At 38.0% G+C, this 26,036-nt stretch overlaps 1 protein-coding gene across 2 annotated transcripts in view; it reads left to right on the forward strand.

Moving 5' to 3' along the window:
* Window positions 1-23,296, forward strand: part of PTBP1 (polypyrimidine tract binding protein 1) — a 34,634-nt gene extending 11,338 nt beyond the window's left edge. The window contains exons 3-15 of one of the 2 annotated variants that reach the window (XM_058163308.1): window positions 1,897-1,972; window positions 4,356-4,528; window positions 4,723-4,869; window positions 5,807-5,977; window positions 7,161-7,271; window positions 7,972-8,146; window positions 9,998-10,075; window positions 11,501-11,649; window positions 15,184-15,217; window positions 15,667-15,759; window positions 17,641-17,857; window positions 18,900-18,977; window positions 19,956-23,296. In XM_058163308.1, the coding sequence (XP_058019291.1) occupies window positions 1,897-1,972; window positions 4,356-4,528; window positions 4,723-4,869; window positions 5,807-5,977; window positions 7,161-7,271; window positions 7,972-8,146; window positions 9,998-10,075; window positions 11,501-11,649; window positions 15,184-15,217; window positions 15,667-15,759; window positions 17,641-17,857; window positions 18,900-18,977; window positions 19,956-20,088 (1,635 nt within the window). In that variant the 3' untranslated portion in view covers window positions 20,089-23,296. The remainder of the gene's footprint in view (window positions 1-1,896; window positions 1,973-4,355; window positions 4,529-4,722; window positions 4,870-5,806; window positions 5,978-7,160; window positions 7,272-7,971; window positions 8,147-9,997; window positions 10,076-11,500; window positions 11,650-15,183; window positions 15,218-15,666; window positions 15,760-17,640; window positions 17,858-18,899; window positions 18,978-19,955) is intronic. The other variant, XM_058163309.1, reaches the window with a different exon arrangement.
* The last annotated feature ends 2,740 nt before the right edge of the window (window positions 23,297-26,036 follow it).

A 26,036-nucleotide genomic window follows, 5' to 3' on the forward strand; every position in this document is an offset into this window, starting at 1 on the left:
ACCATTCGAAGTTACAACAGCGTTGAAAAAAGTGACTTATGTTTTTTCACAAATGGCCATTGCAGCATCCCTCTGGTCACGTGATCAAAACCCGGCTGTTTGGCAATTGGCATGTGTTTATGATAGTTGCAGTGTCCCTGGGTCATGTGATCACCTTTGTGATCTGACAAGCAAAATCATTGGGGAAGCTAGAGTCACTTTAATAAGCATGTACCTAACTTAACTGTGGCAAGAAAAGTTGTAAAATGGAGGCAAAACTCACTTAACTGTCTTGTTTTGGCTTGGTTTTTGTAGAAAATTGAGGATTTAACTGTACACAGTGCAGATATTACTAGTTGAGTGGATTACTTATACAACATAACTATTTTGGAATGCTGCTTTTGGGGGGGGTGTTAAGATGGAATTTTCATATAAAAATTTACATTTTTGTTACAAGGTTTTTGTACAAATGTTACAATCTGGAAACTTTGTGTTTTTTTCTTTTTGAGACAGCAATAGAAAATACGTATTGGCTGCATAATTTTAGACAATGGCCTCTATTATTGCCATGACTAACTGATTCCAAGCTACTCTTCTTCAGCAGCAATGGCCACCTTTTCAATATAAATTCAGAGTGTGGCGGGGGTGGGGGATATTACCATGCTGGGACATGTGATGACTAAGCAAAAGAAACTTACTTGGGCCTGCTGAATGAAAAGTGATGTGACACACTTCAGTCTGGTTTTTCTCACACACTTTTCAGTTGTTGCCTGAGTCCTTGTGTTTTTCACCTTTGTCATGGTACAGATATTCAGATCATAATATTCAGTTCCCAATTTAGATAAACGTCTGTTTTGGTTTGATATGGACATGGGGCAAACTGATTGGCATAAAAAGAATTTCAATGTGGTAAAAAACATAAAAAGCTTCAATATATCTCGTAACTTGCAGACCCTGTTAGTCAAGAATTTTCCCTAGTTTCCCTTATCTGTCTTCTAACTACAATGCTTTCTCAAATGAAGACCGTCTAGAGAAATAATACTATTTTTGCAAACATGCAGCATGTATTCTCTAAGTTTCAGCTGCAATTTTGATATCTCACCAATCTGATTGGCTATATCAAGCTTTGTCCAAATTTCTGCTAAATTAGATAGGTATTCCTCTTACAATAAGAGGTGGATAATGCCAAGCTTTCTGCCTGAGGAAAAGCTTGAATTCAAAAATGTTGCCAGACTCATTTGCACCTGAAAACTTTAACCCCCTAGCCTTCTTATCAATACAGCAAGTAAATGTGATTTGCTAATTTTATAGTGCAGCTAGAGTCACCGTGCCCCATAAATGCCTTCCCCCTTTTCTGTCACCTTTGGGGCAAAAGATGCTGCTTTTGAAAAATGCATTTTGAGAAAGAACTCAATTTCACATGCTTTAATTGGTTTGCTGTCCATCTAAGAATCTATTTCCTTTTTCATATGGGAAAAGTATCCTACTATTTTCACTAATATTTCACTCAAATAAAACAAAATTGTTTCAAAGTGGATTGAATTGCAAGGTTTGATTTTACCTTCATGTTGCAAAGCCAAGCTATGGCTCTTTGTAGTTCCCTTGCTTTAAGAGAGGAAGGCTGCAGCCTAAACAATCATTCAAATAAATTGTTTCTTTTCTTATATTTTCAGAATATAAATCTTACTCTTGGTTATGGGCACTGTTGGAGTTGCTCTATTCTTGCTTGTATGGTTCTTAACATGTCGTTGCTGATTCCATTATATGTAGGGTTGAGTGGAATATCAAGCTTTCCCTTTACTTTCTCCACCCATCTCAGTTTCTCTACCACTTTTAATTCTTGTTTTCATAGCACCTGGATAAAAATTAGCAAAGTGCTGTCAACTTACTTTTTTTCCCTTTCTGTTTCTCTTTCAGCGGGGATCTGACGAACTTTTTTCTACTTGTGTCACTAACGGACCCTTTATCATGAGCAGCAACTCTGCTTCTGCAGGTAACACTGATAGCCCCAAGATTTTAACATTTCTTTAGCATTTACTTGCCAGGGGAAATTGACCTCTAAGGCAACCTGAATACTTATTCCAGTCAGTTAGGTAGCAACTGGCTCCAAAGGAGCTTTTGCTGCCATTTATTAAAGGGTTTCAGCAGTCTTAAGTTCCCTAGTGCTGATACCTGAAATAATGTCTCAAATTTTATATAGGTGATTAATGCAGATGAAATATTTTGCATAGCTTAGAAGAGCAAGTAACAGCCATTTGCAGAAAAAGAAATTATTGCAAAATGGACTTGTCTTCATGTAAGGGTTATTTTCTGAATATGTGACACACACTGGTAAGATCACTGTATAAAGATTACTTTCTGATGTCTGCAACTGAATAGTATTTGTTTGAAGTGTACTGGAGGTTTTTATTTTGGTTTTGTTCTCCTGACCTTCACTGTTGTGCCTACAGTCTTGTTTCATCAGAGTTCCCTCTTAAGACTAGCTTTTGGGCATTCTGTAGCAAATCTATTGCTGCAGAATGATATTCTTCTGAATATTTAACTATGTTTTACAAAGCCAGTCAATATTTACTTGTCTGGCTTTATTTATTTATTTACATATATTTATTTAAGAGATTGTTCAACACTGGGTGGCTTATAAAGGATAGAAAACAAAAAAAGCATGTCCAGACACAGTACACACCAAATAATACAAAATACAACCAATAGCAGTTCTACAACCTCCTTGCCCAAAGACCAAGTTTTGAAAGGCATTTGAAAAATCAGGGAGGTGGTTACAGAAATTTTGGGAGGGGGGGGATATTGTTCCAGAAGGCAGATTTCATGACAGAGAACACCCTTTCTAGATCCTGCTGGATGGCATCAAGCTCATCAACTCTGCCTGATCTTGCCAGTTAGGCAGAAACCATGGGAGTAGATGGTCTTTCAAATAATCCAATGCAGTATCCTGAAGGGCTTTAAAAGTGATAACCAGACCTTGAACTGTACCTGGAAACCACCTGATAATAGCGAAGCAGTGGTGCAACATGGGACATAGTGGGGCATGCCCATCACTACTGGAACCATTGCATTCTGGATCAGCTAATTAGCTTATTAAGATATAAATTGCTTATTTTTGCTTGTTTGCTTGCCTTGTACTTTCTATTTGCTGGTATTAGTCTTTAGAACTAGGCGACTGTGAATTAAAATGAAATTATAAAGTTGCCCTCGCTGTCTAAATCATGATATCTTTGGATCGAAACGTATGCTTAAGTGCCTCATGCCCAACTCTGTTGGAGTATAAAAATGCTATTGTATTGATCAGCTGTGTTTTTATGGAAGCATTATGAAATTGTTGTTATTAGGGCTAGGTGATTAGCTAGTGAACATGTTCTTAAGCTGTATGTAATAGTTTTAAAGCACCATTGGTTGCCAGTCTTAAATTGCTACTGTTGGTTGCAAGTTGCCGTACAGCAAACAGACATGGAGGTAAATGTATGTAGGAGGTAAAATTCCCATCTGAGTTTAAATTATGAGTAAGGTAAGGTAATTTTATGATTATCGGTATAATAGGTTATTACAGTGTACAAGCTGCTACGATGACTGCTGGTAGCAAAACCTGAAGTAGAAGTTCACTGGATTAGTTTTGTATATATTGTACATATATGGCCATGTCAATATAATTAACTATATTAAGCAATCTCATTAGAATAAATTAGTCTGTTCCATAAGTAACAGTTTTGCTGATGTGCATATTTGAAAACTTGAAATTGTGTCATACAAATTTTCATCACATAGCTATTATGAGTTGATGTATACATTTACAAAATGACTGCACAGGGGAGAATAACCTAAATAGTGTACAAAATTAATATCCATGATTCCGTTAGACTCCAGGATATCCTGTAGCACTGTAATTTAACTTCGCTTTTTATTCCAAAATAAAACAACTACCTGCCATTTTATTTTCTAAAAAGATGCCTGTAAATTTTATGAATAATGAAATCCTGGAGAACTTTTGGAAATAGTTGTTTTGAAGAGAAATATTTACTGTATTGTTTAATTTGATGTTCCATACCAGTTTTTAAATCTGAGTATAGGCTTTTAAAAATGAAAAATTGATGGGAGAACAGTGGAGATCAGATTGGGCATCAGGTGGGCAATCAGATTGGGCATTTCTGCTATAATCTAGCAAACTGCAGTGTGTTTGGAGCCAATTAATTTATAATACAATTGGGCTGGCTAGAACTTCTTAAAAGGGAAGTTGTCTTTTGAACAGAAGCAGTGAAGTAACTGAAACTTTTTCCCATCTTGTGTTCAATTTCTAGTCTATGATAAATGAACTATTTGTCTTGATTGTATCAGAAACTACCTATTCTTGTGTAATCTTTTTGTAGCCAATGGAAATGATAGCAAAAAATTCAAAGGTGACAGCAGAAGTGCAGGAGTTCCATCACGAGTAATCCATATCCGTAAATTACCTAGTGACGTAACAGAAGCTGAGGTTATTTCCTTGGGATTGCCTTTTGGGAAGGTCACAAACCTATTAATGTTAAAAGGAAAAAATCAGGTAAGTCGTTTTCAGATTTTATTTTTAAACAAAATTTAGTTTAGCTATGCCAAAACTTTGATTCTATTTTGTATTTAAAGGCTTATCTGCCTATATGAGAATAGAGACAGCTTTATAAAAAATGATTTCCAGATTGTGGTTAGAAATCTTTGTGCAAATGCAATATAATTTTGTTGTTCCTTATAATCTACCAGGCTTTTATAGAAATGAACACAGAAGAAGCAGCTAATACTATGGTGAGCTACTACACCACAATTGCTCCTGTCCTCCGGAGTCAGCAGATCTACATCCAATTTTCTAATCACAAAGAATTGAAGACAGATAATTCTCCAAACCAGGCAGTGAGTATTGCAGCTAATCTCATAATTATTGCTAAGGTGAAACACTGGTAGTCCTTGGTTAACAACCACTCATTCAATGACAGCACTGAATGAGTAGTATTTTAAACAGCCATCTTATGATGGCTTATCCCGTGGCTGTGTGATTACCATCTACAACCTTCGCTGCTGACTTCCCACAAGCAAAGTCAATGGGGAAGCTAGCAGGTAAGGTTGCTCCCTCTCCCATAGATTTTTCTTCCAAGGAGCCCCACCAGACAAAATAAGATCAGGGATCTTGTACTCTGCAGTGCACACCTACATCCCTGCCCACACTCTACAGTCTACACATAGTTGCCTGGCTATGTTTGTGCTATGCCGCAACACTACAGCACTGTTCACCCATTGGCCTGTTTACAGGCCACTTAATAAAAGGTTTGTTGTGACTGGGACTTTCCAGCTTCTCCGTTAACTTTGCTTGTTGGCAGCTGGCAGGAAGTTGCAATTCCTGGTCATATGAGGTCCTCTCTTAATGACCTGCCATCTTCAACATTGGGAATTGGGTTGGTGTCACTAAGTGATGCTGTCACATAACATCATAACGTTACATTGCTTAGTAATGAAAATTCTGGTCCTAATGAACATTGTTAAGTGAGGACTACCTGTTGCTGTATTCCGGATTCTTTTTATGTTTGCATATCTGCACTCATTGAAAAACCCTTTATCTTATATGAAGAGCAGATTTATCCGGCTTCTTCCTAATAATTTGTCGTGAACCATCCTTTCATAAAGAGCAGAATCACAAGACAACATCTGTAGAATTTTTTTTCTTCATAAAGTAGCAACAATGTCATATTTGAGAGAGTTTGAAAGAAAATAATTTTGCTAGTATAGAATAATGGATATGTGCTTTTTTTCTATTTACTACTTTATTGATGCATTATAACGTTTGATTCCATAGCGTGCTCAAGCCGCCTTGCAAGCAGTCAATTCTGTCCAGTCTGGGAATCTGGCACTGTCTGCTTCTGCTGCAGCTGTGGATGCTGGTATGGCCATGGCTGGTCAGAGCCCAGTCCTGAGGATCATTGTGGAAAACCTCTTCTATCCTGTTACTCTAGATGTCCTCCATCAGGTGAGATGTGACTTCCAGCTTTTAGCAGCCAGCATGTGGCAGAGAATTAGCTGTGATAACTTCTGCCCCAAGTGGCATGACTATTTATGATTTCTTTCATTAACCCTCACAGTTTTTTTCTGACATTTGCTTAGATTAGGAGCATAAACAGTATATTCTTACTTACACAGCATTATTTTTATTCCCATCCTTACAAAATAGATTGGATTCTTGAGGTCCAAAAGCTGCTTTTGTGTTAGATCTAGGTCCTCTAACCTTGCTTTCGCCCACCAAATAATTTACTCTAGCTTCTATTTTTACTATTTATCGTGCTTATTCAAACTAGTGGGAATTGCACTACAGACACCTTCAGTTTGAGGAACATTGTTCTAGTTACCATGTGTAATTCGCTTTTATTCACTATGGGTGCATTGGGGAAAAATTCTGATACGCCTTGTGGATAAAACTCTGGCATGTGCCCATGTAAATAAGAGTACCTGTGTCCTTATCAGCTAATATGGTACACATTGCTACATATATTAGACATTGTTTCACAAGGGCTGTGGAACACTTTGGATTTAATCCCTGGAACATGTTTTTGAACATAAAAGTTCTCAAATGTGGCACTTCTCTGCAATACCTTAAAGAAGCTGTGATTTTTTTGCTTAGATCACACACAAAAAAAAACAATCTTCAGATGTACTGATGTATCTTTTGCAGATTGAATCCAAACCACTGTGTTGTCATGTTTTTAAAAAATTCTCCAGTCTTTCTAAAATATTAGCAGAAAGCAAAGCACAGGGGGATCAAGTTTCTGTAAATGTTTACAAGCAGGCTTTGCTCTGGAAGGAGCAATTGGTTCACTGCATGCAAAATGAAGGAAAAGTTGGGAAAGAGGCCTACAAGGTTTCTTTTTACTGTACCTCTAGTGCCACCTAGAGTTGCTAAATTCAAGATGGAATGCTAAAAAATGGGATCCGCCCCTTGAGATTGGGCAAAGATGTCTTACGTAATGTAACTTCTTCCTCACAAAGAATTTGTCAGTACATCCTTTACATGTTTGAATCTTTTGGCTTTTTCCTCTGGAGTTTGTGGTGCAATTCTGTTGTGTTAAGTTGTTATCATTCCCCAACCTATTTCATAATTGCAGAAAAGACTTGGAAGCAATTGCTTTATGACTTCTTTGTGTTTTTTGCGAACACAGATTTTCTCCAAATTTGGGACAGTGCTGAAAATAATCACATTTACCAAGAACAACCAGTTTCAAGCACTCTTGCAATATGCAGACCCTGTGAGTGCCCAGCATGCCAAATTGGTGAGTTCTTTTCTTGCTTCTGTTTCCAGTCTATAATGTCTTCAACATATTATACCAATACATTACAATAAGCAAGCCTATGCAGCAGGACCAAACTCAAACAATTGTGACTAGTACTGTCTGGGACATTTTGGGTGACTTAGAGGAATGTTGTAAATTTTAGAAAAGTAAAGATATTGTGCAAATTTTATGAATTAGGTCTTAAGTTTTAAACATAGAGTTTTAAATTGTTAATTGGGGTGGTAATTTTGAAAGTGCTTAAATCTGAAATATATAATTACTTTGACCAGGTAAGGAATAGTACCTATCCCTTAACATTAGGAAGAAGGAAATCTTGCTAAAACTACATAGCATGATGGAGAAGCAGTACAAGGAGTGCTACTGATTTCCATCCTCTGAGACATTGCCTGCTCCTGTGTACTCTTTCCAGAGGAATACAGTATCGTTCTAGATTAGATTTTAGCTACAGCATTGTATTACGTTATGTACTGTACATTACTCAGAGATTTAAAGATTTAATCTCATGTTTATCTAAATGTAACTGTCAGGTCTTTGCAAACAATTGTATGGGCACTCAAAGACTTCCTCTCTTTAAGATTATTTCTCAGTTTTATACATTGGATGAATATGGAGTGTGTAGAATTTTTTTTCCTGAAGTAATTTGCTTGACTTAGAGGTACTCTGCTCTGGTTTTCTATAGTCTCTTGATGGGCAGAACATCTACAATGCTTGCTGCACCCTCCGTATTGACTTTTCCAAGCTCACAAGCCTCAATGTAAAATACAACAATGATAAGAGCAGAGATTACACCAGGCCAGACCTGCCTTCTGGAGACAACCAGCCTTCCCTTGATCAGACCATGGCAGCTGCTTTTGGTAAGGGATTGACAAGATTTTAACTGGGAAATCTGAGATAATCTTTATTTCTTCTTAGCAATAATTAACTGGCAAATTAGACAGCTGACTTTTCATCTTTCCTTCCTCCTAACTCTCAGATCACCCTACTTTATACAGTGTTGGTTAGGACAGAAAGCACAACGAACACAAGTGCTAATGTAGCTACAAGCTTCCTTTCCATGTTTTGCTAGCTTATGGCATTATGTTACTCCAAACAACTAGGTACAGATAGTCCACAACTTATGACTGTTTGTTTACCAACAGTTCAAAGTTTCAGTGGCCTCAGGAAAAATGAATTACAACCATTGCAGCTCCCAATGGCCATATGTTTGGGTGTTTTGCAACTGACTTGCATTTATAATAGCTGCAGCATCTTGCAGTCAAGTGATTGCAATTTGTGCCCTTCTCAACCAGCTTCCAACAGGCAAAGTTAATTGGGGAAGCCAAATTTGTTTAGTGACAATGATGACCCCTGTAAAAAGTCATAAATTGGGTCCAATCACACAATAACTCGCTTAATGACCATTACTTACCGACTAAAATTCCCAGTTTAAGTAAATGGTTGTATTTTTTTTCCACTTGTTAATAGGTGAAAATATTAATATCCAAACCCGACAATTAGTTCAATCTCTAAGAGCAGTAAACAGCTAATGAAATAAAATGTTTAAGTTATATTATCATTCATAAATAGACTCTCAGTACAGTTAAGCCTTTCATATTTCTTCCTTCTTCGCATACATAAAAATCCCTTGATGTAAAAGATATATCAAGTTCTCTTAGAGCCATGAGTTGAGTGGTGTTCTAGAGGCACCTGAGGCTCTATTTATCAGGAAAGAAAAGACAAGGGAATTTCCTTCATTTCCTGTGAGACAACTGTTTATGAAGAGTAAAAAAATCATGTGACACGTTTAAGGTAAAATTAGTGGGCAGAAGCCTTTACTGGAAATAATTGGCAGGGTGAACTCTGTATCATAGAAATTTACTTTGCAGATTTAAAATGTCAAAAAAGTTGTTCAAGCATTCTATTTTGCTCTAAAAAAGAATAGAGATTTCGGATTTTCTCTCCTTATAAAGCAAATTTACTTGTCAAATGTACCTGTTTCTAATACAACTTTCCAGGCATTCCCCACAGAAATTCTTGCTTTTCTAGTTTTACAAATACCTGTGAAGAAAAATGTAATTAAGCTTTCTTTATAATTTACACCGTTACTAGAATACCCAATCCAAAAGGAAACTTGTGAACAATTTAACCAGTTAAATTAGTTCAGTTCCCTCTAAGAAAATTTGTAAATCTTATGCAATGCAGAGAAGTTACCACCTTGTCAATTAACAAATATTGGAAACCAGTTGTCCTGATGGCAATAACAGTTTATTAAACTTTATCTGCCCACACCTTCCTATGAAGGGACAAATCTGAAATATTGATCCAAATGAGGACAGCATTAGCACTTAAACTTATATACCACTTCATAGCGCTTTACAGTCTTCTCTAAGCAGCTTTACAGAGTCAGCACATTGCCCCCAACAATCTAGGTCCTCATTTTACTGACCTCTGAAGGATGGAAGGTTGAGTCAGTGAGGATGAGTCACTCCTGACAGTGAGTTGAATTAGCCTGCAATACTGCATTCTAACCACTGCACCACCACAGCTCCTAGGATGTTAATTAAGGGGAGTGAGACTTGTATGCTTTTTAAAATAGGGATTGGGAAGGAGGGGGAAGCAGGAGGGAGAGAGACAGATACATGCAGTGAGATAACCTTGTTTAAAACGTGCCCTAGTAGGGATAACTGCCATGTCTAATGAACTATCCAATCTTTTCTATTTTGTAGGTGCTCCAGGGATCATTTCAGCCTCTCCTTATACAGGAGCTGGCTTCCCTCCTGCTTTTGCAATTCCTCAAGCTGCAGGTACTGTTTCTTTAAACATTGCTCACCTTTTTGTTGTACCATTGCCCTTCCTCCTCCCTCTTATTTTGGACTCCTAAATGTTAGTAGCAGATTGGGAATCGTAATCAGTACCATTTGAGAAATCTATGACCACAGGCTCATAAGATTCCTATATTCTATGATGATGGAAAACGTCCTTAGTTCCAGTAGTGGGTTTTCCATGTGCCCAAAGTCCTCTTACTTACACGTAGTGGCTTAGATCCTAATGAGGATGTGCATTACATATCATTTTTGTTTCAACATTTGCTTGGAACATTTTGTCCTAGTAAGATAAAAACCTTCAGATTGATTTACAGTATGGATACCATAAAGGCAATATATTAAAAAGAGTTCGCCTAGATAGTTAGGCTGTGGTAACGTCTCAGTTTATCTGAACAAAATGTATTTTACCTTGAGGAAAGCACATGGGCATGTTGACTTTATAGTTGATAGGAAGGGAAGAGGCTGAAAAGTCTTAGATTTGAGATTTGGCACTATAGCAATAGCACTGTTTACGAAGTCAGCATATTTCCCCCAACAATCTGGGTCCTCATTTTACCAACTTTCAGAAGGATGAAAGACTGAGTGAACCTTGAACCAGTGTAGAAATTCTAATAATTTCAATGTCTCAAATGAAAAATTTCTGTTAATAACTTTTGATGGATTTTTTTATTAAATTTTGCTGGATGTAGTGCTTGGAAGGGACTATTTGAAGCACACACTGATAATCATTGCACAATATACATACTTTTCCTCCCATTGGTCCTATAAAAAAACAAAGCAGAACTATTCATATTCCCACAATAATCCCTGTTCTCATGGACAAAGGAGGTAAATGACTTTTATGTGCCCTTCAGGATTATGTGCTTTTGATACAATGGAAGAAGCTCGTGTTTAGATGCTTGTATTGGGATGATGTCATTTGTCAGTGACTGGAATGTACATAGTTATGGTTTTAATACCTGCATGATAAAAAAGAATGAGGCACTTCCAGCATGCCTTGGTGGAAAAAACGTACAAATGCACTGCTTTGTGTGTGTCATCTCCCTTCCTGCTTCCCCTTCCCCTCAGTGACTTTGCTTAAATAAGCCTATGAAATTTTGCAGAACTTATTTAAAAGCAGGCGTCTGATTCACACATCACCCAAGGAGAGCCAAATGCAGCCCCACCAGGCTTATTCCTTCTGTCAGAAGTTGAGAGCAGAGTCCTGAGCAATGCCAGAACTGGAGATGCTTCAGCCCATTAATGTTCAAGCGTATCTGGTTTCTGGGTCCTTGAATGAAAGAAAATGTACACTAAAGTACTTCTTTTAAGAAACATGTTGGTCAAAGGTCCTTATTTCCACTGCAAATCGTAGCAGGGAATGTGCTATGGACTCTACTAGTTAATACTTTTTAATTTTTTCAGGCCTCTCAGTTCCAAATGTACATGGAGCACTTGCTCCTTTGGCTATCCCATCAGCCGCAGCAGCCGCAGCTGCCGCAGGACGGCTTGGTATTCCCGGCCTTACCGGGGCAGGGAACTCCGTTCTGCTGGTTAGCAATTTGAACCCAGAGGTTAGTGGAAGCCTTGTAATCTTTTCTATCCAACTTATCTCATTTATTTTTTGCTTCCTTCCAATTTCTGACCTTGCTTCTATCTCAACTATTCCTTCCCCCAAAAATCTTGTGCTGAAGCTTCAAATGCTGATTTTTTTTCCTCCCCGAAATGGAGTGTCTAAAATCAAAGTCCAGCAGCTGATTCAAAAGTAAATAAGGGGCGTGGACTACGATACCTGGCCCTCAACCATGGTGGAAATTGTATGCCTTAGAAGTTGTCGTCCAGAATAGCTGTAGGCACACTCATCTGCGTTTTGATATTTGATGGGCTGTGGGTGGAAGGCTTAACATCGTTGCTCCTCTCTTTATGTGAGCCAAAGTGTTTGCTGGCCTGCTCTCACTGCCTAAAGCAAAATTTTAAGACCATTTCATTGCGAAATTTTCCGCCGTACTTTTTACCCTAATGGTTTTGTCTCTACTTGGGTCTTCCTCACCACAGCAAAAACCCTGTAGTCCTCCCCCTGGCATGTTGTAACTTTCAAACCCTGCAGTTGGAGTGACAGTGTTCATTCTGTCCTCTTTATGGGTGCCTTGATCTTTGCCTCCCCTGCCAGCTTAGCTTCGTTTTATCTTTTGCCAAGTATGTATTTTCTTTGACGTGCATTGATACATTTTCCTTTACCAAAATTCTTTGAAGTTGTGTGCCTTATTCTGTTCTTTAAGTTCTTAAATAATTTTACATTTTCAGTTCCATTTAACTTTCTCCCCTTTTTGATTGAAACATTTGGCTGCCTTAAAATGGACCTTGAAGGCATGTTAAACGATCTTCTGCACAAAGGATGTAATTCAATAGATCCACTTGGACTTTGAAGTGGGTACTGAAGAAGTAGAAATTACATTCAGTTTTGCCTCTGCAGTGAGCTTATTGCTTGAACCCCGGTGCTTAAAGCTATGCTTTAAAGTTAAATTTCTGCTTACATTACTTATGTCAGAAGCTCTACTGCAGAGGGATGGATGAAAGAATTATCAATTTGAAAATTAATAGGAAATTAACCATTCGTAATCCATTTTGTTGTTTTTACCTATCCACTATAACTATTCTTTTCAGGACATGAGATTTTGCCAGCAATACTCAGCTCATTCCAGGACCCTCTGGAATCCTGTGCTAGAATTCTGACAGCAGATCTCTCTTTTTCATTAGGAAAAATTTGGCATGGATGATAAATTGTAGAGCAAACACCCTAAATTGAGATCCTAGAGGGGGCTTGGATAAAGGAGGAAGCAGTAACAATGTTTCAATTCTCCCTGAGCATTTTCTTATTCTCTTTCCAAAATAAAAATTAAGCATTCAAGCACCTGATTGATGGCTACAGAGTTTCCTGAAGTGAGTGAGCAATTAATGAACTTAAGCAAAGACTGTAGCATCAGGTGTGCTATTGTTCAATCCTTTTTCATGTTCAGTAACATAATAGGAGGAAATTCCTAATAAACTTATGGATTTAACTCAAATTGCGACAGAGTGGAAGCATATTCTATCCTATATTATCCTAGCAATCAGATATCTCTACATTTTTAATGGAAAATACCTTTTGTAAAGATCAGAAAATGAGTAGGTAAATTCTTTAAAATTAGAAAAGGATAGTTGAAGCCGGTGCTTCTGAAAATAGAGGGAAAGTAAATGTCTGGAATTGAATTCTAAAGAGCTGAATACTAGACTAGAGAGGTGCTGAAAATACAAGTTACTATGAAATTGATTGGATCTCTTTTTGCATCTTAAATTTAGTACCTCTGACCTCAAGTTTGCATGAAAAATACTCTACCGCTTTTTAGTTAGTATATCTTTGAGAAATGTTACAACCAAAATTCTGAGGCTATTTTACTCAGTAGCTATGCCTAAGTGAGTATTGCTGAGCAACTGATTTCATGCCTCTTTGTGTGTTTATTTTACTCATTCATCCAGTTTCTCTTTTGGGCTAGAAGCTACGATATCTCTAGTGAAGCTGAACTAACGACTTCAACTTTTTATTTTTCATTGCTTGTATAATCAGTGTTATAGAAACTTAATCTGTGCATACAGTTGAGAGGCAGTATTCTCCAGAGGGACTCTTACTCTCCCTCTCCCCCCCCCCCCCCGCCACCATTGGAAACTATATATAAGAGACAGGAGACTGGCAAACCATTCTGGCTGAGGAGATGCAGACTAGTATGGATTCTCAGACTTTTGTCGGGTTTTCTATTGATTACTCTTGATTTATAAATGTTGCCTGCAGTCTCAAAGCTAAAGTGCTACTAAAGTGTACCTGTCAGTTGGTATATGGACATTTTAGGGTATCAGGGTGGTATTTCAAATGCAGGGTGCACAATGCTGCTTCACACTTTGGGTTTTGGAAAGACCACTCGAGGCACCTTTGTGCCACCCATTTACTTTATTATGAATATAGAGTTTTTCTTGAGACACTATTTCTCAGGAAGAAGAATCTACAAGGAGAAATTGGGCTAGATTTAGTTCAATAGCTACGTTGTCATAGCTTGAGCTTTACCCCTAAATATTGGGTGAGGAAAGAAGAATCCAGCCCTCATCCAGATTAAAGCTGGATTTTTCTTCAGTTTGGTATAAATTTGATGCCAGATTAGTCTGAATTTAAAGCCAGATTGATTTAACTTTCAGCAGATGATGATTATCTTAAGAGAAGATATAGATTTAAAACCGAATGACTCCATGGGGCCTTAACATTTCTCACAATAATCAGTTTCCACCAGATTTTGGAGAGAAGCTTAAAACTTTTTGAGATTGAAGAGAGAACCTTTTCACCTGTTGCTTGAAAACCTCTCCAGGGTTGTTTAAAGGTAGAACTAAGTAAACACTTCTGCTTTAGAAAGCTGATGGGAGTCCTTGGCAGGTTTTTCTTTGGAGCATTAAATGGGCCTCTGCCTCTGTTTCTTGGCACTGTCATGAATGTTGCCCTTTAGTCACTCTGTTGCAATACTGCCTCTCCTTCTTAGTTATATCTTACTTAAGTAAAGTGCTCTTCTTTTATTGTTGTGTTCCACTAGGCTAAAAAAAAACCTATTAACTAGTTTTTTTTCTGTTGAAAGTGTTGTATGTTTTAGAAATCTATAAATCTTTACTGATGGAACACGACATATTTCTTTTATGTATTTACTGACCTGTTTTTTGCTACTTTTTTTCTTTTCTCTCCACCCCATCCCTCAATATTTTTTTTCCTCCCCTTCTCCCTGATCCGGAATTTCTTTGCCAACTGACTGCACGGTACTTCTGCTTCCTGTTGTTGCTTGAAACAAATATATATACATATATATAAAAATGCCCCTCTCAAAAAAAAAAAAAAAACCTTCCTGCTCTTCGGAAACCAACTTGCCCTTCAATATTAACCATCTTGAAAACTTCATCATCCATCAACCAATTTCGCCATTTCCTGCGGGGACTCTACCTTTCCTTCGTTGTCGACGATTTGCGCAACCTTCACTCTCCCCTCCGATTCCTTACCTCTTCCCTGTCCCTCCGCTGCCTTGCTCTGCTGTTCTCTAAAGAGAGTTACACCCCAATGCCTCTTTATTCTTTTCGGTATGTTATCATTCACACTTTTTTTATTACCTTTTTTCATTTTGAGATTTTACTTTGGGGAAAGCAAGTGTGGTTGAGGGAGGGTTTGCTGTCGGTTGAATGCTCTAGTTACGAAATTTGTGCTGGTTTAGTTTCATTTTACCTGTTGTGCATGGTTTTGATTGCTTTGCATGTTGGTTGGGCAGGTCAGAAACAGACAGCATGTGAAATGGTACATCTCAGCTCTGCTGTCGGCATTTGGCATTTCGTTGGGTGCTCCCCAGTATGCTTATAAATACAGTACTCCAAAGAATTGCTCCAGTTTTCTGTTGCTGATCAGATTTATCCTCAGCAGAATAAAGCAACTTTTAAGTGGAGTGAAAACAGTCTGGGGTTTGAATGGGTCTTGGATGAATTTGAGAAAAGTTTTTTTCTGAATACTTGCTTTTTTCTTTGCTGACTTCCCTAAGGGGTATATGGTGATGTACAAAGAGTGAAGATTTTGTTCAATAAAAAGGAGAATGCCTTGGTTCAAATGGCAGATGGCAATCAATCTCAACTGGGTAAATATACACTTTTTTATTATTCTGTGGTGAATAAAGTGGATCTATTGTTTGTTTTGCTGAAACTCATTTTATTAAAAACAGGTTTATGGTTTGCCATGTGTATGTTTTTTGAGGTTGAAATAGTCTTGTGCATCAGGCATATTTAAGGAGGTGCAGATATTCAGGACCAAAGTGGGAAAGTGCTTTGGGTCTTCCATTCCCACCCCCCACCCCATTTTGTCAGGTGCATCTGTAAAATGTCATGCCTTTTCTTGGTTCCCACTGACAGCAGCAAGGCTTTGACTGAGCTGGGTCCAAAGGGTGTCTTTTACTTTGGGCCCTCTTAAACATTAGTGATAACACCTCAGTGAGGAAATACAGTAATAGCACAGAAAATTAATTTCTATTAAATCTAGTGTACTGACATTATCTGACTGGCAACAGTCTTGCATATAAATCATAAAAAGCATAACATAATCCTGAGAGGTTTCTCTTTTGAAGCTTTTCAGGATTTTTCTGTGCCTTTTATAGCATTAAACCTTGTGGCAGTACATAGCTGTAACATACATTTTTTCGTCTTAAGAATTGCAGAGCATTATGAAAGCTGTTACCTGTCCAGATCAGAAATTAGGTTTGTTAACATACATTTTGAAACTCACATCTTTCAGTTGAGTGATGGAAATGTAGGAACCGATTCTCTGCATTCTTCCATGAACAGGTTTTTCAGCTAGGAATCTAATTCTATTGATTATTCCACCCCAAGAATCAGGTTAACACTGCAAATAACGACATGCGAAGAATGTCATTATTTTAGCCTAGAGCAGTGTACGATGTAAGCTAGGTTCCATCCATACCAATTTGTCCTCTTGTCTTGATGGCAGAAAAATAGACTTGGCTCTGAATTCAACAATGAACCTTATTGTTTATCCTTGAGAGAATACCACTTAGATATTTTCATTACCTAAAGCATTTTTATTCTTCTCCTCTTCAACTATAGGCTCTCAGGATGGTTTAATCATTCTTAAGGTTACTGCCTAAATAGATATCTAAAAAGATTTTTAAGAGGGAAAAAAAAGTGCAGCTGCTTCTATTTCCTTGGTCTGAGGGGGGCAGAAGGACCCCGAATCATATGGTGAAAGCCATAGAAAGAGAAGAAGGCATTCCTTATTGTTATTTTTTTTTAATAATTTCTTTCTCCAAGGGGCATTTATAGTGGACAGAATACAGTAGTCTTTAACTTACAACCACAGTTGGGACCAGAGATTCTGTTACTAAGTAAGGTGGTTGTTAAATGTCACATTCAATTTTATGACCTTTTTGCCACAGTTGTTAAGCAAATCACTGTAGTTGTTAAGTGAATTGTGCAGTTTATTAAGCAAATCTGGCTTCCCCCATTGACTTTGCCTGCCAGAAGCTGGCCAGGAAGATCACAGGTGACAGTCATATTTCCCTGAGGCCATTGCAGCTGATATAAATACATGGCCAGTTACCAAGAGCTGAATTTTAATCGTGACCAGGGAAGCTGCAAAAATCATAAGCACCTGTTGTAATTTTGGATGTTCAGTGAATGTAAGTCAAAGACAACTTGTATTTTCTTATTAAAACCATTCCTCAAGTTTTGTGTCTTATGTATGACTCTCCAGAACCCTTTGACTCTCCTATGAGAATAGCACAGCTAAGGGATTTTGGCATTGTCTGAACCAAGGTCTTATGCAATGAGGTTTAAGTCAGCAGAGTTTTATTTCTTCACAAATTAAGTGCTATGCTGTATTGAAAGTGGAACTTTTGTACCTGCTGGTGGAGAGGTTTGTACAAGTCCATTAAATAATGCATTTGAATCTGCACTGGAAGCCAAACTACTATAGATTATCCTCTTTTTTTTTCTCCAATTTTTGGCAGCCATGAGCCATCTCAATGGTCAAAAGCTTCACGGGAAGCCCATCCGCATCACTCTGTCAAAACATCAGACAGTGCAGTTGCCCCGTGAAGGACAGGAAGACCAAGGGCTTACCAAGGATTATGGCAACTCCCCTCTTCATCGCTTTAAGAAGCCAGGTTCCAAGAACTTTCAAAACATCTTTCCCCCTTCTGCCACTCTTCACCTCTCCAATATTCCGTAAGTAGTCTACTTGTTTGTTTTCAGGTCTAAGAGCAACTCATACCAGCAATACTCAAAGTTATGTCATGACTTTATCATATACTATGTTTTTTAGGGCTTCAAGCATATCAACTTGTTACATGGATTTGTATCAGCAGAGAAAGATCCTACATGTTCTCCATTTATTCAGCTCTCCCTTGTCTACTCTCCCATTGATCTCAGATATACTGAGTCTCAGATGAGATTTTGTGCTCACAGTGGTGGCTGATAAGCTCAGATCCCTGAGGCCTGTATTTGGGGCAAGAGCAACAATTTCAGATGCAACGTATAAGTAATCAGTTCAGTCCCCTAGCAAGGATTATCTAATCTTTCTATGATAGTTTGCTGTTTGGGAGAAAGATGTCAGCTTCAGAGACAAAGAGAGAAGAAATGGGCCGTTAATACTTCGTATTCTTAGCTTTGCCCAGTGCTGTAGCCTTCACACATATTATTTGGGGGAAATGAGATTCCTTAATTAAAACAGGCTCTTAAACTTAATTAATTTTGAGCATAGTACCTAAATACCTTAACAAGTAGCCCTGTATTTTTTGTTTTTGGGTATCATTATGTGAGCTTGTCATGTACCTCAAATGCAACGTGACTATGTTCAGGATAGCTCAGAAATTCATGGCCTCCATGATGCCTGTGAGCTTGTCCCACTTGGAACAGGCTCAACAGGTCCAGGTGATCGCACTCTGGATTTGCCTTGGAGCAGTTGGCATATGACCGGAAGGTGGAAGATATCTCCTCCTTGATCATGTAGCTGGTAAATTGCCTTGTTTGTATGTAGTTTGCCCATATCATTGGTCTATATCAGAGTGGGAAAAGTAATTAAGTCTTTATCTGTTAATGACTGATGATTCTATAAGTCATAGAATTATGATTAGAAATAAATGACGTTGGAATGATACTTGTTGATGATTGCAGAAATGAAGGAAGGATTCCACATTTGGGGGGGCGGGGGATCTGAAATCCCAGTCTCAGTTGTTCAATTTCTGCCCAATTGTTCCTCCTGCTCCAGGCCTTCAATAATAGAAGACGACCTCAAGCTGCTCTTCTCAAGCAACGGTGGGATGGTGAAAGGCTTCAAATTCTTCCAGTAAGTGGCCTTAGTTTCCCTGGAGAAGGGAGGAGGATAGTCAGTGGTTTCCTTGAATGCTTTTCTGCTTCGTGCTTGAGGATTCCCTGTCCCTCTGAAGGTTTCTGTTTGCTACGTGGGAACATCTAGCTTTCTATAGGCAATAGGGGGAGCAGCCTTTCTTAAACTGGGGTATATCCTGTGAATAATGGCTCATTTGTGAGTTTGGGGCTGCTGCCACCACCCAAATGTTCGTGCCAAACAACAGTCCTTTTCTCTCCCCCCACCTCTCCCCCCCTTCCCGCCACCAAATTTTATTAAAAGCAGCCTTTTTTTTTTTTTTGGTGGGGATAATATTCAAGACTGGGAAAGGGAGTAATTAAGTCAAACAATTCAAGAACGACTGGTTCTATATAAATTATTACAGGTAGTCCTCAACTTACAACTGTTTAATACTGGTTCTAAGTTATAACCGCTTTGGTCCCCCCTATGGTCATGTGTTTGCTATTTGGGCATTTGGCAACTGGCTTACATTTATAATTAGTTGCAGCATCCTGCAGTCACATGGTTGCAATTTGCTACAATTTGGCAAATTTTCAGTTAAAAAAAACCCCATTGGGGAAGCTGTGCTTGCTTAACGACCACAGTGATTTCCTTAAATGACTGCTGTAAAAATTGTCACAAAATCAGGTCTGACTCGACTTATGACTGCGAGGAGTTACGGCAGAAATTCCAGTCCCAATTATGGCCATAGGTTGAGGATTATCTGTTGGATTTTGTGTCCGACTTTTAGCATTTCTCTAATTTAAAACCTCTGAAAATAAGTGTTAGCTTATTTTTTCATAAGAAATTCTCCATGAAAGCACCTCACATCGGAATGTAAGAGATTACTATCCATGATGGTTGATGCTAGATTCTAATGTTTGAAATGAACTTAATTTTGTTTAGGACACATTTGCTTGTTCCTCTTTCTCCTCTGACCGAAGTTTTTTTTGGCAGGAGAGACCGCAAGATGGCTCTCATCCAGATGGGATCCGTGGAAGAAGCCATTCAGTCACTCATCGACCTCCATAACCACGACCTTGGTGAGAATCACCACTTGCGTGTCTCCTTTTCAAAATCCACAATTTAAGTGCTTTGGGAAAGCATGCAGCAAGATGGACCTGACTGAAAAACAAATCACCACTCTTCTTAATAGGCTCAGCCTTGCATTTTTTTTTCAACGGCTGGACCACCAGCATGGGGTGGGACAACTTACATCATTCCAGAAACAAAAAGAAGCCACTTTATAAGAGAGAAAGAGAGAATGCAACTGAAGTGACCTTAAACAGATTTTATTTTTTTAAGGAAGAAAACAGTTTACTGTTTTTTTAAAAAAACAAAACAATGAGTAAATCTTAATTCATATTGCTATAATTTTTCTTGCAGAGTGTGAGATAACAATCTTTGACCAGGAAAAAAAAATTCACAAGCTTAAACGTTTACATTCTTTGTTGGAAGCCTCTCTGGGAGTCTTTTACCTTTTCTCCCATACTTAAACAAAACAGTCCCTCCCCTCCCCCAAACAGCTTATCAACTTCACAGTGATGCCTTTATCCATGAGCTCTGGAAGAGACCCCCAAACTGTGCAGTTAGCTTTAGCATCTTTTTTTATTATTCCCCAAACACAGATGCCTTGGGAAGGGGAGAGGGAGCAGAAACATTGCCTTTTTCCTCAGCCTTTCATTGATTATCCTCTGGTGCCTTAGACATTTTCTTTACCTGAGGTAGAAGGAACAGCAGATACTGGGAAAAGTTGAAGGTTACTGTCTTCCACAGAGGAGGAGACAAGACAGATACCTTTCTCAGTTAAGCAATCTAGACATTTCTGCCTAAAATGTCTGAACTTGCAGATGGTGTTAATTTCCATGCCCACAATGTTTCTCACGGTGAAGGCTGATTAAAAATAAATCCTTCATTAATAGTCTACTGAATCTCAGATTGATGGGGGAAGAGGAAGAGGGAAGTTTCCTTATCCTGCTCGTCAACATTTCATTGTCTGCAATAAGTTTCATCAAGTTCTGTTTGATACAAGTAGTCCCAGACTTCATAAATTGAAATCCAAGAACAGACCTGTTTAGAGTATCAAACTCCATGAACTTGAGTTTGAAATTAATATATTTTGGGCTCTTACTTAAAGGGTTAAGATGCTGTTTAAACTCCACTCCTAGATTCACCCCTTACAGCAAGACCTCTCGTAGTAGTAGCTTCAACTTCTTGTTTTAATTCCTTTTATTATAATTTTTTTTACATATGATCTGTTTTTGCCTAGCAATACTTTCCAGTTGACCAAATATTCTAATTAATTCATATATAAAAAGGCAATAGTATATTTTCTTTTATAGATAAGATGGTATGAATATATCTGACTTGCTTTTCTATTACCCTTGTATCCTGTACTCTTGTATTTTTGTTTGTAAGCTGGAAAACTAGTGCAGGAATTTAGTTTATCAAGGTGATTTCATGGCTGAAAATTAATGTTATACTTTGAACAATATTTAAAGTAGCGACCGTCACTCGTTTTGAAAAAAGAGATCCATGTTTAAAGGGTCATCTTAGTTTAATAACCATGTTTTATTTAAAGAATATAAACTAAACATCTTTTTCAGAGTAGCACCTAAAATGCCATCCTTAGTGGCCTCCAACTTTTCCATGCTGATCTACCTTCTTTGTATTCCAGTGTTGCCTTACATTGCGTTCCAACTCATGTAAGATTTTTAAAGATAAACCAGAATCTTATACTTAATATCAGGGTTACTTACTCAAATTGTGGACCAAAGTTATTTTTTTTTTCAATGTATGTGATGTTGTCTCTCAAGTCACTGTGTTCCCTGCTGTTTCACATGAGCTGTTGATGTGCTTTTGTCATTGCTTTTGGGAAAGTCTTAACTTTGGAAAAAAAAAATCCTCCCCAATATTATGGGGAACCAAACTATGCTGGAGGAATGTGTGATATTTTGAGTGAGGTTCTGCTTGGATTGCCAGCATATAATACAGATTTGAGCTATTTAACAACTGTCCTCTTTTGGCCAAAGGTGTACCATCTCAGAACGTTAGAATAACACTATCTGCTAAACAATTCCCCTATTCTCATCACAAATATTGATTCACACAATAAGAGGGTGCTAACTTTGGGATAAAGGGTAGCATGGCACAACTTGGAGTCTGACCACATGCACAGGGCAGCTCCATTCCAAACCTCTATAGCCACAGATAGAGATAGCCAGAGGGCCAGAGCAAGAAGTTTGCCACTGAGATGTCTTTATGCAGTGCTGTTGGAGAATATTATGTCTGTGTAAAAAGTTGAATGTGTTCTTGGCCAACTTGCCCCAGTAAAGCCATAGTTTCAAATCAGTTGTTGGGATGGACAGTAAAAGCCTCTATTTCCCTCTGCAGTACTGGGCTGGCAGCAAGATTGGCAGTAGCCATTCTTGGAGGATTTTGCAGGCAGTGGAGGAATAGTCTTTCCTATATACCTAGCTCTGTTCTAAATGCCCAGAACAAGGATGAGGGGCATTAGAAGGGGGGTTCCCAGTGGCTGCAAGCTCACAGCCAATACTTTTTGAAATTCACCAGAACAATATTAAAAATTAAAGGGACAAGTGCTAAAGATCCTTTCGGATTTAAGCCTTCACAATGATTCAGCCACCAGTGGCACTCAGAAATAACACTAGATCCTAGCAGAACCTTAGTTAGAATTGTCTGAAGTTTAACTTTCTAAGTGTTCCATAAGCCTCTCTTGTCCTCAGAACTCAGCCTCCTTGCTGACCTCTTCGATCACTTGAATCAGTCAGCAAGACATTAAGATTTTTCTTTTGTGTGTTTTCCAAGAAGCACACAAATCTTATTGTAGTTAATTGGGAAGAGGGGCTTCATCTTTTTTCCCCCTGATTCTATTTTTTTTTTGTTTTTGTTTTTTTTTGTTTTTTTTTTGCATGTAAATGTGAGTAATGAGAAAAAAGGTGTAAATATTTATAATTTTTTATACCTGTTGTAAGACATGAGGGGATGGCAGAACTCGAGTTTTTACAGCAAAACAAATGTATTGTATATTTTGATAACCAACTATTAAAGGTTCAGTATTGGGGTTGGGCTGGGAGGGCTACCAAACACACCACAAATTTGATTGCTTGGCTTAAAAAAATGTAATGCAAAAAAAAATTGAAATTAAAAGTATTTTATAACAAAACGTAGTACCCTTTTCTGTAGTGTTTAGCTATTTGCTTGTTTGGATTGTAGAAAGCAGTAAATGGCCTATCTGTACTACTTTTTATTTTGGCTTTCAATAAATGTCTTCTGTATTCTTTGCTTCTGTTTTTTTCCTACCTATATTATTGTGCTATTTTTGTTTTGGCTTAACACCCTTTCCTCCTGTAATGTGACTCTAGCTGCCTCCCATTTTATGCAATCTTTTTTCTCCCATATGGTATACATTGTCTACATCTATTGATGTAGGGATCGGGACTCTTTAACACATAGGTCCTCCTTTGGATTATGAAAACAAAAATGCCAATAAGATGATTTGAACTAAGCTTCTGTAACAAGTATCACTTTGGCGACTTGTAGCAAACTATATTATGTCCCTTACAATGATGACGTGTACTGGTAGTCCTCAACTTACAACTTGTCACTTAGGACCTCCTGAAAGCTACTTACTGCCCAGTTTCTGTGTTCCAACCACAAACACGTCACATGATTTTGGGTGCTTGGCATTTATAGTCGTTTGTGATGCCCGCATCATGTGACTCATAAAAATAATAAAATCTGGTTCTGTCCTGTGGTAACCAATTTTATGACTATCATAACTTAACAACTGAAATTGCAGGGTCAATTACGGTTAGTCAAGGACTGCCTGTATGAGCTCTTTTAGACCCAAATCTCCTCACTGGATTTCTTACACTCTAACTTGATTTATGAAATTACATCATCCTATTAAAAATGTAGCTTCCTCTGGGTATTCTTAAGGTGGAATTTTATTTACACATGTCTTGGCTTCTGAATACGTGTGCGGAATTTGACACAAGCCTGCTCAGAAGGGAAGGCAGTCTGGGTCTTAGTGGGAAAACTGACAAGTTGCCTGGCACAACAAGGAGAAAAAGAACATTTCTAGAAGAGTTTGGGGGGAAAACAATCCCATTGCATTTACTGCTGCTGCCTGGTATAAATCTTTCAAACTCCTTCAGACTGAGCCTCATTTCTCATTCTATCTAGTCTGAACAGAATGAGATTAACATTTAATAATCTGCCCCTTTTAGTTTTGATTATTTTCTGGTGTACCTTTTTTTATTGAGAAACTTAATGGAGAAATTGAAAGTGTGGGGTACTTATAATATGCCGAATCCTGATGACTTTTTTGGGGTTTTGCTGGAAAATAAATGCCATAAGATAAATTCACTGGAAAATAAATTTTGTTACACAAAGAAATATTGTTTTTATTTTTATAGTTATAATGTACACTGAAGATGACATTTAATTTCATTGTACCATGTGCAATGGCAATAAACTAAACTATGTAGATAATACCAAAATTAGGAAACACAGTAGAAAAGAAAAGCTTCAGAAGATACTATGATATTTGTCTGAAAAGTCTTACTACGTTGCCACTCATGCATTTGCAGTTCTATCCAAAAATGTGGTCAAACTACGCACATTTTTAAATACACCATTCCCAACTCGTTGATGCAAATTGTATTCACCATTCGCCAACGGTGTGGGCTTGCAGAATTGAGGTCAGCTGAACCTCAGGTGGCACGAAGAGAGCAGGCGTAGCTACAGAAAAGGTGTATTACCTGACAATCCCCATTCTTCCCTACTTACGGTAGCATCTTCCAGGTGTGTTTGGTTACTTGTAAGGCATTCTGGGAACGACCGTCCCAAAGCATCTCAAGGGACATCAAAATAAGGAAGACTTTAAATAAATTAAAAGCTCCACTTGGGCCATTATCCACTGATCAGTGACTTTGTTCCCATTTCTGCCTGGCTGCTAATAACTAAATGTTATGTGCCAGCTAAAATTTAAGTAGGAGGCGCTTCTGGTGTGGGTGGTGGCTATCTTGCCTTTGCTGTTCAGATTACCATGCATACTGATGAGCTGTTCATTATTGGCTATTTATAGGAGTCTGTTCAAGTTTATTATAGGAAACGAGCATCTTTATATTAAATAGTGGAAAGGGACAAATGGGATGGCTATTTTCCGTTCTTGACTCCTCTTTCCATGAGCTGAACTCCAAATGTACCTTATTTGACAATAATTTGAATAGTCTGTTCTAGAAATTCTATTAAATGGGAGGGTGTTATTTTTATTTTGACGGTATCCTGCTTTGCTTTGTCATGCACAGGTTATGTTGCCCTTAACATAATCCAAGTTCGGCAATGATTTTCATAATCATTTGTTTTTTTCTTCCTCTGCCATTTATTAACCCATTTTTAAATCTTACATGGCTATTTTCTGTTATCTTTAACAACAGGTTGCATTGCTTTGGTTTTAAAATAATTGGATTAAGGTTACCAATCTGTGTAAAAAACACAGGCTCTTTATTTTCGGATGGTTCAGTATGCATTCATCTTTCAGTATTGACTGAGCTGCATCCACACCTTTTCAGAGTTTTATCTAGAGGAAGAGGCGGGAGAACTCAAAACATCCTACAAAAAGGAAATCTGATTTATATGGGAAAGTTTTAAAGGAGTGTGTCCCACCTGGGTAATGAAGCTGGCTGGCTGTAGATTCTCCAGGCATACTTAAAACAATTTACAAGCCGGTTGTTCATTATTCTGGGCTTTCCCTGGCGAACCATCAAGATCAGAAGTGGACAAGTATAGCAACTTTACAACTTGTTTATAGGTTGTAAACAGATCATACAAGCTGGTCATAGTTGCCCATCCCTGATCAAGATGGCAGTACAATAGTGAGATTTTTGTAGATCCACCAAAATATTTCCAAGAATGGTGTGTTGGTTCAAATGAGAAAGTCTGCAGCCGCCCCCATATTTTTGTGTAGCAAGTTGATTAAAAACGAACAGGCCTGCTGTATGTACCCTACTA

The sequence above is a fragment of the Ahaetulla prasina genome, chromosome 1, assembly GCF_028640845.1.
Source record: "Ahaetulla prasina isolate Xishuangbanna chromosome 1, ASM2864084v1, whole genome shotgun sequence".
In the NCBI taxonomy this organism is placed as follows: Eukaryota; Metazoa; Chordata; class Lepidosauria; order Squamata; family Colubridae; genus Ahaetulla; species Ahaetulla prasina.